At 37.4% G+C, this 18,393-nt stretch overlaps 1 protein-coding gene across 1 annotated transcript in view; it reads left to right on the top strand.

Moving 5' to 3' along the window:
• The window catches only part of TMC1 (transmembrane channel like 1), a 152,096-nt gene that overhangs the window by 56,150 nt on the left and 77,553 nt on the right, over window positions 1-18,393 (top strand). Inside the window, exons 6-7 of the mRNA XM_069472117.1 lie at window positions 10,049-10,139; window positions 10,849-10,930. Of these exons, the coding sequence (XP_069328218.1) occupies window positions 10,049-10,139; window positions 10,849-10,930 (173 nt within the window). The remainder of the gene's footprint in view (window positions 1-10,048; window positions 10,140-10,848; window positions 10,931-18,393) is intronic.

Raw genomic sequence — 18,393 nt, 5'->3', positions numbered from 1 at the left:
CCTGGGAAAATCCATATGGTCTTCTCTCCCCTCTCCCCTGCTACTATAATATAATAGGAAGGATTTTTTTTTAAAGCCATACATTGAATCTTAAAGCAACTAGATACAGAGTAGAGCTAGAAAAAGACTCAATCAGCGGGTAGAGAGTCTAGTATTTTTTTATTTTAGTTAGAAAAAATTTTGTGAAACCAACCAAGCCCAGCCATGTTGTTTCTCCCTTAATTCATCTAAAAATACCCTGAGATGCCGGACTGACCTCTAGGGTATGACTAAAATGTGTTTGAATCTTTATTTGACATTTAAGCCAGCCATGACAATTAGCATTGTTTTAGACCCCCAGGGAACAAAGAAGTCATACTAAATATGAATTTCTCTGTGTAGTAACTTTGAATTGAATACAAATTTGACCTGCCCAAGCTTTGCTTTAGTTATTTATCAACACTAGCGTCTGGCTTTAACGCATCTCCATGAGTATCATCAGAGTCACGAAAAAAATTCCTTAAGAACTCTTTGTACACAGATCACTCTAATATTTGTTGTTGATAAAAATTTAGAGGTCTTGGTAATCTAAAAAAATATGTATTTTATATGTGAAGTGGTACTATCTAAAAGGAACTACACTAAAATAAACCAGACATGAAAGCCAAGAGGTTATATAAATGCACAAATTTTTGCTTGTTATTTGTTTATTTGTTTGTTTTCAGATGGTCAGTCAGTAGTTACACTTTAGGGAAATAAAATAAAGAGTGAGCTATGGACATGAAAAGTGAAGTTATTAACCAAAGTGAAGTATCAAGCCTCAATATATTAATATGTAGGGTACTGCAAATCCAAGGAAACAGAAATACAATTATATATGATATAGTAGCTTTTTTAGCCCGGCTCTCTAAAAATTGCTTGACCAACATAAAGACCTCTTATATTTAGTAGTTCCAGCAAATAAAATTTGATTTAGTACTGTAGGGTTGGGAAAATGTGATACCTTTTCTCCCCATCATAAGGATCACAGCTGACACTTCTGTAACAAAAGGCAGGTTAACAGAGAAAAACATAACATATTTAACCAAAGTTTTATGTGACATGAGAGCTTTCAGAATGAAGACTCAAAGACCCAAGGAAAAGCTACTGAGGACTGAACTCTGACCTTTTTTTTCCTCTTGCTCAAATTCCTAAGAGGCCTGAAGAGTCACGCCTATAAATGATAAAATCCCATTAAACAAGTTTTTATTAATCTGGTATAATGTGATTTACTTTCCAAATTGATTCTGGTATAGTATTACATGACAGATAGAACACCCCCTATCTTAAATGAAGCATCCTAGTAGACCCCTATCTTAACTCAAGCATACCTTTCTACTGACTTCATGTCTTTAAACAAAGGTTAACTTTTTTGACCAATTGCCAACTAAAGAATCCTTAAAACCCACCTATGGCTTATAAGTCATGCCCCCCAGCCCTGCTTTGAGATGTCCCACCTTTTCAGACCAAACCAATGTATACCTTCCATGTATTGATTTATGACTTTATCTGTAGTTCCTGTCTCCATGAATGTATAAAACCAAATTGTAACCCTGTCATTGTAGGAATGTTTTCTCAAGACCTCTTGAGACCATTATTCTCTTGGCTGTGGTCACAAATATTTGGTTCAGAATAAATCTCTTTAAGTTATTTTACAGAGTTTGTAGTTTTTTCCATTAACAATGTCCATTTTTATGCTTAGATTCAAAGAAGAGTGGAAACTGTGCAGAAATGTGATTGGACAAGAAGGGAGTGATCTAGTAGCAACAGACTGAGTGAGGTCACCGTGCAAGGCCTGTCTGTCCAAATTCTTCTTGGCTTCTCTGTGCAGCTTTTCTTTCTCCCATGTATGGAGCAGGACCTCTATTGAAAGAGGGTCTTCCGAGCTGCTCTTGGACAATGCCAGGTCGGGGAATTTCTTTATGGCCAGGTAGTAGGCAGAAGGATGGAGGAAGGTTAGAGTAATAATTCTAGTTTTTATGACTGTCTTGGGGATAAAGGGTTTTAGTTTCCATGACCTGCCTGGGGAAGAGGAATTCTGGTTTCTATGACTTGTTTTAGGGGAGAACTACGGGTGAGAGGCAGGGAGGTAGGAGAAGTCAGAAGGACCTTGGCTCTGAGGATACTTCTGAGGTCTTCCAATGTCCTTCAGTTCAAAGTACTCAGGATGCCAAAAGACTGTACTGTGAGGGATCGTGATCTGAGCCTCAACATTTCCAAATTTTGCCCCCACTGGTTGCACGTTGGATTCATTTGTGGACATTAAAAATATTGACACCATATCCCACCCCTAGTAATTGTGACTTAAGTGATCTGAGGGTGAGAAGACTTAGGCTTTGGAACTTTTAAAGATCCCGCAGTGATTCTGAGGTATAGGTAGTTTAGGAACCACGACCCAGCTATCATCTGGTTTTCTTACTGATATTCATTTATTCAATTAGCATTTGTTGAAATTCACTTCTGCACCAGGAGCTATATAAAGTAGAAAAATATGGGAAATCAGAACAAAAGATGTAGACTTTGCCCTCAGGAAATCCCAGTGCAATGGTTAAAATGAACCAGAAAACAATACACTGGGAAAACTACTACAGAAAAGGCAGAGGTTAAATCACCCTGACCTGGGGGTGGAGGGGAGTGTTGGAAAGAAAGAATCAGGAAAAGTTTTATGGAGGAGCTGTAATCTTGGCCTGACTCTTGAACTGAAAATTAAGAAAAGGAAGAAAACACGTGGAGGCAAAGGGGAAGGACATTCCAGAGAGAGGAAATAGCATGCATAAAGGCATGGATGCAGTAGAAGTCAAGTTATAGCCAACCTCTTATTTCGTTTTCCTCTAATTCATCTTGTATATCATTGTTTAGTTTCTATGACATTTAGTTTTTTTATAGCACTGTATTACACATATTAGTTTCCTGCTCAAAAATACTCTGGGTCTTTATTGACATGAGAATGAATCCTGTACTGCTCAACCTGACATTAGGGCATCCAATTCCCCCCATAAAGCATTTACACTGTCATCTTCATTGCCCACCTAAAGACCCCAGGTACATTTCTGTTTCTTCACTTTTGCTCACATCATTCCCTGGCACTGAAATGTCCTTCCTAGTCCCTTGGCCACATAGCTGAATCCTCCCTTTGTTCGGGGTTCCTTCAAGCCACTCTACTCTCTCATCTCAATCTTGTAGCATTTACTTTTACTACTTTTCATTTGTTAATAACTAGGTGATGCCCTAAATATTTATCTGCATCTTGACTTTCTAATGGAATTGTAAATTCCATTCCACAGACAGGCAGAGAACCACAATCTTATTTTTTCCCCTCTTTCTGCATATGGCACAGTGCCTTTAAATAAACAAAAACATACATTTTTATTACTGAGAACAAAACCGAATGACCATATTATAATAATGAGTTTGGAAAATAGAGTAACTAACATTTGCATAATTGACTCATATTTGGCCATCCATGCATCCTACTTTTACATAGTTATAAGGATAGGGTACAAATTGTTCTGTATTCTAAAGTTTCATCTGACATGATACCATCAAAATTTCCTAAGAAAAATAATAAATGTCTTTGGCTAATTATAGACAAAAGCATCCTTTACCGATGGTGTGCCAGGTACTGCTTTGCTCATGCTATTTCAATGTTTGTATGTTTTTATCCCAATCCCCTGAGGTAAACAATAGTGTTATTCTGGGGGAACTGAGGACAGTGAGCTCAAAACAGTAGAGTTTCCCACTTACTCACTGGGTCACCTTGGATACTTATTTTACTTACCTAATCCTCAGTTTCCTTGTTTCTGAGGTGGGGATAACAATAGTTCCCACCTTGCAGGATTTGGTGGGGATTTAAGTGGGACAGAAATATTGCCTGGCATATGGCAGACACTCAGTGTGTGTTAGCTGTTACTGCTGTTACTGCTGCTATCCCATTTTACAGGTGAGGACCCTTGGGGTTAAAGGCATCTAGTAATTCTCCCAAGATCTCACAGCTAGTGCGTGACAGAGCCAGGATTCAAGCCACGTCCCAATTAATTATGTTGTGAGATAGGGATCCCAGAATTTAATAGAATGTAGTCCAAATACAACATTGTACAATTTAGTGAGAGAGAGAATGTGTGTAGAGTTTTAAGGGAAAGCACAATTGGAGAAATGATCCTCTGGGAGGGGAAAAAGAGAGAGAGAGAGAGAGAGATCCTCTTTTGTCTCTTATCTCAGACTCTCCAGCTGCCCATGGGTCTGAGCTCTCTGAAGCAGCACAGGACTCAGGTTGGAATTCCTGGCTGCTTCCTCCCAGTCTGTGTCATAACTGGGGCTTCTGCAGCCCAACACCAGGGTCTTGTCCTAAGGTCTCAAACACAGGGTTGAATCCTCTCCTGCCCACTTAGTAACAGGAATAATTCCCACTCTCCTTGAGGTGACAGTCTGAGGGGAAGTGAACTGGGGTTTTGCCTGGAAGTATTTAGTCCTTTCTCAACTTTGTAATTTGGGGACTCAATGTAAAAATTGAAGTCAGTCCTATTAATACTATTGCTGTTAATGTATAGTAGTTCCCCCTTATCCACTGCGGATATGTTCTAAGATCCAGTGGATGCCTGAAACCGCAGATTGTACCAACCTCATTGCTGTCAACTGGAACACATTTCTGTTCATATCTTCCACTCACAAATTTAATGCATTTTCCATCTTAACAAAGCACTTATCTCACACTATGGCCATAACTTTTGCAGTTTTGGGTGTAACAGCAAAACTACCACAAATTTGTTATTCCTTCTTCATAATGTCAGGAATAGAAGATCTGTTCTTACCATAGATCTTAGCAACCTCAGTCTACAATTTTGTTTCTTTCCTTATTAGGTCAAGAATGTCACCTTTCATTTAAAGGAAGCCCTTTATGGCTTCTCCTTGGCATATCCAAATTGCCAGCATCACTACTTTTGTGCTTTGGGGCCATTATTAAGTAAACTAAGGGTTTTACTTGAACACAAGCACTGCGATACCACCACAGTTGATCTGATGACTGAGATAGCTGCTAAGTGACTAATGAGTGGGGAGCATAGATAGGATGGACACTGGGATGATTCATGCCTCAGGTGGGACAGAGTGAGACGGTGCGAGGTTTCATCACACTACTCAGAGCAGCATACAATTTAAGACTTATGAATTGTTCATTTCTGGAATTTTCCATTTAATATTTTTGCACTGTGGTTGACCATGGATATCTGAAACCATGGAAAGCAAAACTGCTGATAAGGTGTGACTACTATAATAGTTATTATTCATAGTGCTCTTGAAGTTTGCCATGGACTAAGCTAAACACATTACATAATTTCCTATAATGTATATGACAATCCTACAGAGTAGCTATTATTGTCTCCATTTTATAGATGAAGTAACCGATCATCTTAACCATTCCAGCTACTGCTATCAGCATTCCCCTTAAAAAAACATGTGTGTTGAATCATTACTTCCAGTATTGGGATGATTTTAAATAATTCTACCAGCCTAATTATGGAGTTATATAGGAGGTCTATAGCCCTTATTTTCAATCTCTGTACATTCCAGTAGCTTCTTACCTCTGCAATTCTCTATCAATTACAGTAAGATTTTAGGAAAAGTCAAAAGTTCTCCGGACAATTGATTAATTTTTTTAAATGGCAATGCTTATTACAAAAACATTTCTCATTCTTCTAATCCCTTCACTGGGAAGTGCTCATGAATACAAGTTTTGATTACAGTTGCCCTACACACCAGTTTTGAAATGTCTCTTTCATTTACTTGAGCAAGAAATTGGTTGCTCAATTATACTATCAAACTGAAAACAAGAGGAAAGAAAAGTCAACTTAACCCAATCCAAAAGGGGAACATGTTTCCTGGGATGAGAACGTGTCAAAGGCAGCATAGCATGTCCTAACTCCTCTGTGTGATCAGGGTTGTATCATGTGTTATGGGTAAATTATCTATTTGGTAAGTTAGGGCAAAGTGTGCTCCTTCAACTAACTGTGAAAGCATTCTTGAAAGCCCATGAAACCTTATTATTCTAATTACCAACACAAGGGGTTGATAAATGAATGATGAGGCCAGGTATTACTGTCATTAAATAGACCTCGCTCAATTATTTATCCCCTGGTCTGGGGTTACAGCTCAGAGAGCTGTGCATATTGTACAGGGTTTGCTTGATCTCTGAGGCCTGGAGACCGGATTACAGTCTTGGCAGGCAGCTTTTGTTGAATGCAATTCAAGGGGCTGACACACATTTTTCAGTCAGATATTTGGATGGTTTGAGGCCAAAAGATATTCAAAGTGTATTCATAAAAGCCTATTTCATTTTAGCCATGGAGAAAAATCCCTTTGCATTATCCAGATAAATACCAATGGGTAGGAAAATGGATTAACTATAGAAAAAATAGAAAGAGGATTTTTGCTTCTTAGTTTTCTAAAGACTCTGTTCTTAATTTTCTTACATTCTGATATCTGTCCTAGGTACTTTAGTGTATTATATATTGATCAACATTTATCTCCATATTGGGTATTTTCTTTTTGTACCTTGTTTGTAATTGGTTAAGAAATATGTTATTATGGAATTCGGTGATACTAGTTTTCTTCTACCCTGAAATCATTGCAAAGGTCAGCCCTGAAAACAGTATTACGGCACGTCCTCTCACTGGGTCACTGATGTCTTCTAGCCCAATGTCCCTTCTTCTAGGCCTGCTAGCTGCAAGAGTACTTCCTTACATCCCACAAGCATCAGATTTGGGGGTTTAAGAATCTCTTCTTGCTGTTATTCTCAGCCCACCCCATGGCCCCTGGATTTGTTTTAAAGCTATTCCCAACTCTGATGAGTTGAGTCTAGTGGTCATTCTTGCTGGGGGGACATGGGGAGCAGGGAGTACTTTTGATAGGAAACTTGGGGCAAGGATCTCTCAGAGAATGAAAGAGAGGGTAGGGCATTAAGGATGAGAAGAAATTCATACTGGAGATTATTTAATATACAGTGGAGCCTGGACTTTTGTCCAAAGACCAGAGTTAGGAAATATATGTTGAGGGTGGGATGGGATAGTTATTGAAAGAGAAATATGAAACCATACCTAGCATCAGGGAAAACTATTAGCAATTGAAGGGACAAAAATAAAATAAAAATGTATTTACATTGTTCAAAGGAAAATTATATTTACAATAACTGACAAAAACCTTATTAATGCTGTGTAGATAGAATTCTATATCGGGCAATAAAAAACACAGGATTTATAGAAAAAAATGGGGATGGGGCACAATACTCAGAAACATCATTAGCGACACATTACAAAAAAGAGAAATTTAATAAAAATGGCAGCAATGTTTTACACATGTTAGTGGTTAAGCAATACATAAATATTGAAATACACATGACAGTTTACTTTGGAAAAGACCTGAAGTTGCTTGTGGAAGTAGCCTTCAAAAGGGTTGCAGCTTGTGAGTTTTTGTGGAATGTGGAAGGAGGATCATTGTAACACCAGCTGTGAACAGGTGTGGCTTTTCTAATCTGTATGAGGAAGTGAGGTGGCTAGTAGATGAGGTGTGTGCATTGTGTGTTTTCCTACACTGCTTGGTTTAGCTGAGTGCAGTTTTCTGCATTCAACTAGCATTTCTTGAAGGTAAAATCACGTGTGCAAACCCCATATTTGTGTTATGCTCAAACTGTTCTGTAATGTATCAATCCTGTTAGAACAAATTCTCAGTTTCAAAAGTGTCACAGTATTATGGACTGTGAAATAATCCCTTTAACACACATCCATGAGCCCACCTCATTCTTGCCACCGCTCCAGCAAGCGGGGAAGAAATTGCTGGACCCTTTGTTTTTGTTGGGAAATCCTGACCTGTTAAAAGCCACACAGTATTTGAAGGAAACTGTGCCAAACCTTGCCCAGGTCTGTGTGAGTCCTTCCTCCAAAAAGCAGCACATGCATGAACATGGGTATAGAGGGCATCAAACACAGGCGCAAGGTCACAGAAATAGGTCTCAGAGGCTGGATTAGAGCCCAAGTTACCCCATTTTCGGTTGAACATTTTATAGTGTCTACTAGGTGCCACCCTCCCTCCTGTCTTATCACCGCTACAACGCATAGGTAATGCTTAGATGGGATATGTTTTCTTCACTGCATGGATCTAAAAACTCAGCCATGAGAACTCAGTTTATAATTTTTGACATTGCTCTATGGAACATTTTGGCATGTGTAGAATGTTTTAAAAACTGTTTTTCATCTAATCTTACCAGCCCAGAGGTCATGTCAAATATCAGGGCATGTGACAATTGGCCTCCTTAGTGACTCCTCTCCATTTCTAGGAGGCAGCCTGCTGAGTTTCAGAGAAGATTAACCATAAAGGGTGAAATCCGAAAGTCTGAAAATGGTTTCGCCTTCAAGCATTAATCGATGTGGAAAATACAATTATTAGATAATCCCCAAGTCCTGCCAATCAGCTCTTTTCCCAGAAGGTTTATGTTTAATTAAATACCCTCTATGGTCAAAGCAGTGGTTAATGCTTTGGGAGATACAAAAGAACAAACAAAATATTGTCCCTGCTACCAAAGAACTGATTTGGGGGTTCTGTCTGATGACTAATGACAATCTTCACCATTGTGCTTGTGTTTTTATTCCAGAATATGGGTTGGGTGCACGGGCACAAATGAGTAATGAGGCCCCACTCCCTGGTATCCGTTAACTCAGCAGGTGTGCGCTGTTTTTTGATTATTATGGATTGTAAAGTCCTGAGTTTAGCACTGATACTAAGGAACATCTTACAAAAAAAGTTCTTCACTAACCCTTCATTTTTTAGGTTTCCTTCGTGTGTTAATAAGAAGTTTATTTATAGTTGTGTGTTGAGGGGATCTTTTCTGTAAAACCACACATTCCAGGGGCCAAGCAACCAGCAACAGCATTGCCCCTGGGGGACCATAATCCAGGTTAGGGTGATCCGTTTCTATCATGACAGAGGCTACTCTCCATCACGTAGATAATATACTCTCTAGCCCCAGAGTGGTGAAGAGAAGCCTGGGCCACCTCTATTTTTAAAATTCTTTTAAACAACAAACATTTATTTCTCATAGTTCTGGAGGCTGGAAGTCTGAGATCAGGTGTTAGCATGGTTGCAGGCAGCCAGCTTCTTGTATCCTTACATGGTAGAAAAACGGCTAGCTAGCTCTCTGGCCTCTTCTTACAAGGGCACTAATCCTATCCGTGAGGACTCCACCCTCTTGGTCTAATCACCTCCTAAAGGCCCCACCTCCAAATACCATCACATTGAGGATTAGATTTCAACATGTGCATTTTGGGGGGACACAGACATTCAGTGCATAACAATGACCAAACAAAATTACATCTAAATTTAACATGTTCATATTACTCATTTTGATGAATTAATGTGTTTTAATACATGCACAAAGATACTAATGTGACTACTGTAAATGTATAAATATTTGGGAATCATCCTAAAGTTTAAATTTAAAGCCCTTTCTAAATGGGAGGCCCAAAGTATTCCTTTCCTTTCCCTCTCTTCCCTCAACCTCATTTGCTTTGTAATATGAGTTTTCTGTTTTAAATCATAATTGCTTCTGGGGAATTAGATATCAGGTCAGTAACAGCATTCTATGTCAGTTTGTCCTAAACTCTCTGCCTTCTTTTCTTTCAAAAGGAATTCTGAAAAATAAGGAAAGAAAGTATTTTAAAATAAACATTCTGACTGCTAGAATCTGACATAAACTTCAGATTCAATTTCATATGTGGTAAAATGAGAAGAACTAGGATTCTCTATTTTGACACTTAGCATAAATTCCTTGCTTTTCAATGACTCCAGCTGATTAGGAAGTGAGACTAAAATATCTTACTCTTCCTGGCCAGAATTAAAAAAATTCAAGCATGTGTTAAAAGTGTCTAGGTTATGAAATACAGCTTTGGTTCACTTGTTAAGGTGTAGAGGATCTAGACCTCTACCTCTATATTCTATTCATCTCAACCCACCTCCACCTAGTTCTTATTTTGTTTTATTTTCTCAGGGAAGCAAAAAAATTTGTGAGTGAAAATGAAGGGGCTCTTGGGAAAGGAAAAGGAAAACGGTGGTTTGCATTTAAGATGATGATGGCCAAGGTAAGTATTTTCATAACTCAAGCTGGTTTATGCCAGGTTGCCCCCAAGAGGGAGAATGTTGGCCCTGTCCTGAAGGGGTGAAAAAAATCTCACACTTCATATGTATGAAGCACAGATACACATGCAGTATATACACAATCTATCTGTGGTATTAAAATTTGCAGGAGTGATTACAAAAATCATCCTTAGAGAAGTTAAAATGAAACATAATTTCTAACAAAAGACTTATTTGTGTAATTTTATCACTTCCAAATATAAAAGATTGTGCCTCTTTCATTTTCACTCTCTGGAAGTGAAGGGGTTCTGGTCAAGGTTTCTTTCTCAAAATACCTGTAAGTTGCAGGGCCATGTAGCTTTTCTCTATCAGGAACATAATAAGAAAAAAAAAATGATATACTGATAAAAATATAGGTTTTTGGGAAAGATACAAAAGAAACTAACACTTATTTAGCACTTACTATGTGCCAAGCACTGAATTGAATCCTTCTATGATGTTATATTTAATTCTCACAGTAAAGTAGGAACATGGGTGCTATTATCCCTTTTACAAATGTTATACTAACTATAAGCTAAACGTATTCCCATAAAGATTGAGTTTTGTGGATAGAGTTCATGTATCTTAACTTTCGTATTTGTTTTGGGGTGAGGGATAAATATCTTGACAAACCAAGAGGCAGGGCTTTACTGTTGTACCTGGCTTCCTTTTCAGAAATGGGCAAAATTCCTCCGTGATTTTGAGAACTTCAAAGCTGCTTGTGTCCCATGGGAAAATAAAATCAAGGCAATTGAAAGTAAGTGCTCATCAGAACTCAGATGGAGAAGCTTGTCCTGGATAAATGTCTCATAAGCTTACCAGATGCCTTCTCATTTTCTGGACTCATGGGAAGATTAAAAACAAAACAAGTAAACAAACAAAAGTGTTATTAATGTACTTACCAAGGACAGCACAGGAGACCCCACTCTCTTGTCCTGTCTTAGACTAAAACATTCCCATTCTCAACTGTTTCTCTCTCCTACACAGGGAAGTCACTATTGTGCAGTGACATTGAGTCATATTGTTTGGCATTGAAAATATATACTGTCATGAATGTTAGGCAGTAATCAAAATGAACAATGTTAAAAAAGAGTGAAGAAGTCTTAAAACCTCATTTTCAAAGTTCTGAAGTAGAATAAATAATAGTCATTCAGGAACTGCCTATCTGAGTATCCACATTTTGCCTTCATTTTGTAGAATATTCAAGTGTACAATGAAGGCAGGAGAATGTCCCCAATCAAAAACCTATATAGTTCAGTGCTCTAGGCTTAGAATAAGGCAAGTAAAAAAATTTAAATTATTGTAAATAAAAAATAGTAAATTATTTTGAAAAATTATAGAGAATGTAAAAAAAAAAAAAAAGGAGTGACATTTGAAACAATTTTGAGTACCATCTTGCCATTTTCTAGTTTCTAAGTGTTTTTACTAAGATCTGATTTTCATCTATGCCTCTCCAGATCGGAGGCAGGTTTTCCTGCTGGTTAAATGTGGCGTTGCATAATTAAAATGGAGGCTCCATAGGGAGATAACACAGCTGATGGATATTTCACTGACATGACTGGGCATGTTTTAGGAGTGGCTAATCCACAGTTCTCTGTCTCTCATTATTGAATGGCAATTATTAAGTGGCAATGAACTAAAATACATCAGTTCATTAATTCTATTCCCTCCCACATATTCTTTATGCCATCCTTTTCTTGCTTTATTTTACTCCTTAACACATCACTATCTAAAATACTATATTTTTAATTTAACTTTTTGATGTAATCTCACTTCTTTTATGTTAAATTTTCTCAATGCCCAGGAAGGCAGGAATTTTGTTTTGTCCATGTTTGGATCCCACTTGGCACTTGATAAATATGTGTTGAATAAAATTATAGACAAATTCTCCAATGGCTACCATTAGGAAATAGAGAAAGGAATTTAGATATATCAAGAAAGAGCAGATGTCATGGAATCCTTAAGTTTCAACTGTACAGCTGAAATATAGTATCTTGAAAGGCACTGAGGAACAGAAGGCCACTTGGAGCATTAGGATGCTGATACGATACATGTGGAAAGAACTCCAGATTTGATCCTTGCTTTGCTACCGATTAACTGTTTGACTTTGAGCCAGTCATTCAAGCTCTCTGAGACTCAGTCTACTAAGTTGTGAAATGATGGGGTGAATTATGATCAGTTTGGAGGTGTATTCCAAAAAATTTGTAATAAATGATAGTTAAAATATACACATTTGAAAATTATTTATTTTTAAAGCATACCAGAGCACGTTCCAGCCTATCCCAATAATAATGTTATCCTCACTTGTGTTCCACTAGCCTGTCTCCAGTGAGATAGAAACAGATGGGATTATTTTTATTGGAAGAAATTTCACACAGGAATGAGTTACACATATGACCACCATCCATCATGAGCGTCACAGTGGAAAAGACAGATTGAGATCCGCACAATAATACCTTAAGTTATCTGCCCACTTCTCCCTCTTCTTCCAGTAAATTTGAAAAAACCAGACTGGACAATTCAAGGAAAGGTGAATTATTTTTTTTCTATATGTAGTTTATGATTTGATTAAGTTGTCCTGACTTCTTCACTGTTAATGGTGCTTTGCCTCAATGGTGAAGAATTGACTTTTATTTTTTATTCTATGAACAATCACCACAAGCACCATTTTTATTGAGTCAGATGCTCCACAAACATTTTAATCTTCAATATTCCTGCAATGTGCACATTCATCTTCCTATTTTACAGTTGTGGTTAAGTAACTGTCCCAGAATTAGTAAGTAGCAGAGCTGAGATAGAAGGCAAAGTCTGCCTGGGTTCAAACTTTATGCTTTTCCATGTGGTATGATGCTTTTTACTTTGAGGAAGATTTTATAAACCTTTTTAAAAAATATGTTTTGTACCATTTCCTGGAGAAGATTTTACCAGGCCAAAGGCAAGATCAGTAGTTACAGAGTTCCTTGAGGGTTATCCTATTTAGAGAATGATTTCCCATTTTCTCATGTATTTCCTTTTGAGTGAATGATTTATTATAATTTCACAGTTTACAAGATGCTTAATGTACTAAGATGTTTATCATAATCATAAGCATACCATATGCTTTTAGGCTATTGCATTAGTTGAAAACTATGAAACTTATCTAAGCATATAATATTAGAGCCATTGGATGGGACTAATCATCTTGTACAGAGTACCCCACCAAAGATAGGGAAAGTGTGTATCTGTGATGGTCTTTGAAGCCGAACTGAATGGAAAATGGGAAGAAATAGGACATGGAATAGGTTTTCTAAGGGTTGAGGCCTTTTTCCCCCCATTAGCTGTATAGTTTGGACAGTTCTTTTAAACCTCTGGCCATCTGTTTCCACATTTAAGGTTTCCACAAAATCTGGGATTTTAGCTACGTACCATACAAGGTAATTTCCAGCTCAACTTTCTGTGATGTATAAGTCACAATCAGTTTTAGGTATATATGTAGGGAAATGAAATTCTTTACTTTATACTTTTGAGCAATAAATTATTTAAAAAATTAAATGGAGAACAGATTTACACTGAGATGCTTTTATAATACTTTCTCAAATTGTTTTCAGAATAAAATTAGTTAAATATGTACCCCATTTATCTAAAAAATATATATTTAATTATAAAACTAATATAAATGCTTTTCTCTTAAAGAAATGACAATGTAATCTTACCAAATCTTCAGAAATACTATTACATCCCTTTTCAACATCAGAATCATCTAACATATAAAAATATATATTTAATTATAAAACTAATATAAATGCTTTTCTCTCAAAGAAATGACAATGTAATCTTACAAAAGCTCCAGAAATATTATTATATCCTTTTTAAACATCATAATCATCTAACATATAATGTCCTGTTTAATTTTCAGAATAAGCTTGACACTGATTAATTGAAAAAACACTCACTGAATGCCTGTTATGTCCTTAGGTATATTTCTAGGCACTGTTGCTGCTAACAAAGAGAGGCAGAGACTCTACCCTCGTTGATCTTACACTCAAATGTGTTAATATGTGTATGGTTGGGTGGGGAAGACATATAATAAAATACAAGCAAATAAGTAATGGAGATGATTATGGATTATAGTAAGTGGCATGTTCAAAAGAGGAAGGGTTGCATTCCACTCCCAAAGGTCTTTCTAATCTACCTTGCCCTCACTCTCTGATCGATCTCTAAATAAATACCGAACAGATATTTTCTAAATGTGGTTTTAAAGAAGTCCCAAATTACCAGCCTTCACTGAGTATCCCCAAAGCTCCATCTAATAATTGGCAGAATCAAGAGTGGAACTTAAGTTACAGTCTAAAATTCATGCTATTTCCATTTTGATTCCGGTAAGATCTGAGTCCCTTTACTGATATGGACCCAGTACTCACCTGATGACTCCCAACATTTTTTTACTTAAAAAAATAGATTTGCTAATTTCTGTCCTAGAAGTTGCTGTGAAGTTCTGTATCACATGGGAATGCCACGGGGTTTGACTGTCATGTTAGCCTTGTTAAGGGATCATGCTTAAAACCTCAGGGTTACCCTCACGGGTACACCTTATTAACCACATTGCACTGTCAGAATCATAATCTACTTTTTCCTAATAGTAGATTACATCATCAAAATATGGTGTAAGAGGCCTATTTTCTCAGACTGGAAATAGCTTCAGATAGGCAACCTAAAGCACAGAATTTAAACCTCATGTTTCTCTGCTGGCCTAAGGGCTCCAGAAAATACAAATCAAAATTGTCAGATTTAATTCCCTACCCCTGGAGAGTCTGAAAAAACTCTGCTTCATATCCTAGCCTAACGTGATGGTATTTATATCGCACTCATACAGCAGGCCATTTAATTGATCTTTTCCCATTTAGAAATGCTCAAATTTATCTGCTTGCCTTGTTACCCATCTGTTCAAGAGGAAATTATATATCATGACAGACTGCAAATTACTTCACCTTAATAATAAATAACCAGAGGGAGAGGTGAAACTTTAACTTTAATTTGAAAGAAATACAAGAAAATTCAGGAATAAAAATATGCACAAGCCTAAAGCCTCACTTTAATACATATCAAAGACTGTTTTAATACATTAATAATTTACTATTGAAGAAGTATTTATTAGTTAAATAAAAATCAATTATTTATGGACATCAAATTTGTGAATTTGACTGTCTTTAGCTGATTGATGGACATTACCTACAGCTGTTCTTTCACATACATACATTCATTGCATATTTATTATATACACCATAGTTGTCTAGAAATTAATTTAATTGTGGTTCTACTTGAGGGACCATATAGAATTGTGGTTAGGAGAGATCTAGATTTGGAGTCAAACACCTGTAGATCAAGACTGCCTGGTTCAGAAGCCTGGCTTCATCATTTACTAGCTGTGTAACCTAGATACCTATATCTCTGTAAAATGGAAGTACAATAGTTCCTACCTTATAGGGATTTGATGATGATTAGATAAGTTAATACGCAGAGATCAGATAGATATCTGAAGCAAAGATTCATTAAATGTTAGCTATTATTAATCAAGTCTTGGTTCAGTCAACTACTGTGTTGAAGGTTTTGTTTCCTGATTCATGCATTGGTACTAAGAACTAATGATACTTAACCTCATTTGGTCTAGTGACAGCAAAATGAGTTGATGGTGGTAAAGTTCTTAGAACACATAATTGACCATCACAGTATGCTAGCTACTACTACTACTATTATTATTATTATCCATTCTTGTTCCTAACAAGAACAAGTCAATTTTATCTGAGAGACTAAGCTTGTAGAAATGACTGTTCTTTTCATTCATGCTCTTTCATCCACACTATACCAAGGTTTTTTTTTTTTTTTTTTCCCCAGTGAACACCAGTTTTAGTCAACAACTTCTGGTAGGATAGAATCACTAGAATAAAAGAGGTGAAGAGGGAAGATGTACTCCTATTCATTTTTGTGTTGAGACAAGGAAAAGTCCTATGGAGCTTTGATGACAACCATTTAATTTATTTTCTCTCCTTTAAGGTTTTTGTTTGTTTTTTTATTATGTTTTCTCGTCTGCCATTTACAGGTCTAATGTAGAGGAAACTTTGTCTTCTGGATTCCTTAGTCTCTTTGACCTATGTCTGGGTATTGCCTATAATCATTCTAGTTTTGATGAAATCTGTTTTCCTGCAATTTATTTTCTTTACACTTAGGATGCTGTAAAGAATCTACCGCCAAATAAAATAGTTGTGAAACTACTTTGAAGTTTGGAAACTGAAGTTTGGAAGTTTTGTATATTTCATGCATAATGAATATGAGTGTGTTGGAGGAGGGGATACTTTCTGCAACATCTTAATCCGCTTCTCTCTTTTGCATTTAGGTATATTTATACTCCATATTCAACTTCAGAAACTCATTTTCCAGGGATTGTGTATGGGGGCTGGGAGAGCAATAATTAGAAGAGCAAAACTGTAAGAAGGAGAGAAGGAAGAGAGGGAGGGAGGGAGGGAGGGTCAGTATCCTATGCTCAGGACTCTATACCAGAGTGTCTTACATGTGTTTCCAGGGGAAAACTTACCCTTTACCCTGGATACCTAGAGGCAGAGGCTCTCCTCCAGTAAATGAGCAACTGTCATGCCTAATAACCTAGAAGTCCACTGCCTTCAATAAAACATGATGAGCGAACCTGGCTGAGCAGTCCTTGGGTAGTCGTTGCCAGAGAACACAGATAACAGCCATGAAACGATATGAAATGACTGGGAGCCAGGTGGATGATCAGATGTCCTAGGAGAGACAGATCTGTTTTAGAATTTCTGCAGATGGACCAGTGCACCTGGTTATACACCTGGGGGGATGTGTGTAGCAAAACTACCCACTCTTAGAAATCTTACAGAACTCTACACCCTTCTATAATGTGAAATGAATCTAAATTTCTCATTTAAACTTAAAGACAAATCCAAAAATCATTGATTTCTTCCAAAATATCCATTTAAAGATTGACTCCTTTTATAAGTTTCTAAAGGAACTTCCACTGTGTTATGAGCATAAGATGGTACGTAAAGAATAGATCAAGGTCCAGAAATAGAGGTATTATTCTCACGTGAGGCTAGTATCACCTTAATAGGTAGAGGCTAGAATCTGCTTCGCAAAAGAAACTTTCTCTTTCTTGTAATAATATTTCCCCACTGATAACGTTTCAAAGTCAGAGGGCTCGAGAAAACCATTGGTCACTAGAGATGTTTCACTGAGACAGAACAACGGGGCTGATGCAAGGGGTGGCTGAGGCTGTTGTTCATTGTTCTTCTTGGGAAACTGAAAATGATAATTAGGAAGATTGGGAAAGGTAGCAACTCGATGCTGAATGTTAATCGGTCTTCAAAGAAACTTTGGCTTTTTTTTAAATCTATAAAATATCAACCCAAGACTTCAAATTCCTGGTTTTTATTCTTTTTTTTTTCTTCCATTCTCTGCTTTAAGAGGATGCACTTATTTTTTTCTCAGTCAGTAAGAACTGGACCAATCAGGTTGCTTTTCACTGTTTGGGGCAGGTGCGAGCTGACTGAACATTCTCACCGATCGCCTCCCAATAGATTCCCCAACAGTGAAGTGGCTTTTTAAAAGTCATCCCCGTCCTGCACCCGCCCCCCAGCCCCATTGCTTTACAACCTGTCAGAGCCTTCCTGTGCCATTTTAAATAAAATCCTCTCTCTTTGCTTTGCCTTAAGAAGCTGGACACACTGTGGTTTGTCCTCTCTGTCCTCATCTGTGGCCACTTTCCCCCCTTCGTTGTACTCCAACCACACAGGCCTGAATTTCTTCCTCAACTGCCCCACGCTCTTGCCTCTCTCAGGAATTTTGTTCTGGCCTTTTACTCTGCTTGGGCTGCTCTGCCCCAGCTCTGGGTGTTGCTGCCTCTTCTTCAAACTTCAGATCTCTCTGCTCAGATGTCAGTTTCTCCGATATTCTTTCCTCGACAAACCAATCTAAAGCAACCCCTCTCAATACTTCACCTTTCTCACTGTAGGACCCATCTGGCTGATGTTATTATGAGATATATATGTATCATGCATGTTTGCTGTTTCCACACCTCGCTAAAATGTAAGTTCTATTAGAGCAGCCACCCTAGCTATGACATTGTGCTTTGGATCTAAGAGAATCCTGGCAGAAGATACTTAGTAAGATGTGTGGAGTGAATGCATGAATTTCAGCTTCTACACCACCCTGTAAATT

The sequence above is a fragment of the Eulemur rufifrons genome, chromosome 7 (assembly GCF_041146395.1).
Source record: "Eulemur rufifrons isolate Redbay chromosome 7, OSU_ERuf_1, whole genome shotgun sequence".
Taxonomy (NCBI): domain Eukaryota; kingdom Metazoa; phylum Chordata; class Mammalia; order Primates; family Lemuridae; genus Eulemur; species Eulemur rufifrons.
This window is presented reverse-complemented; position numbering and strand designations above follow the sequence as displayed.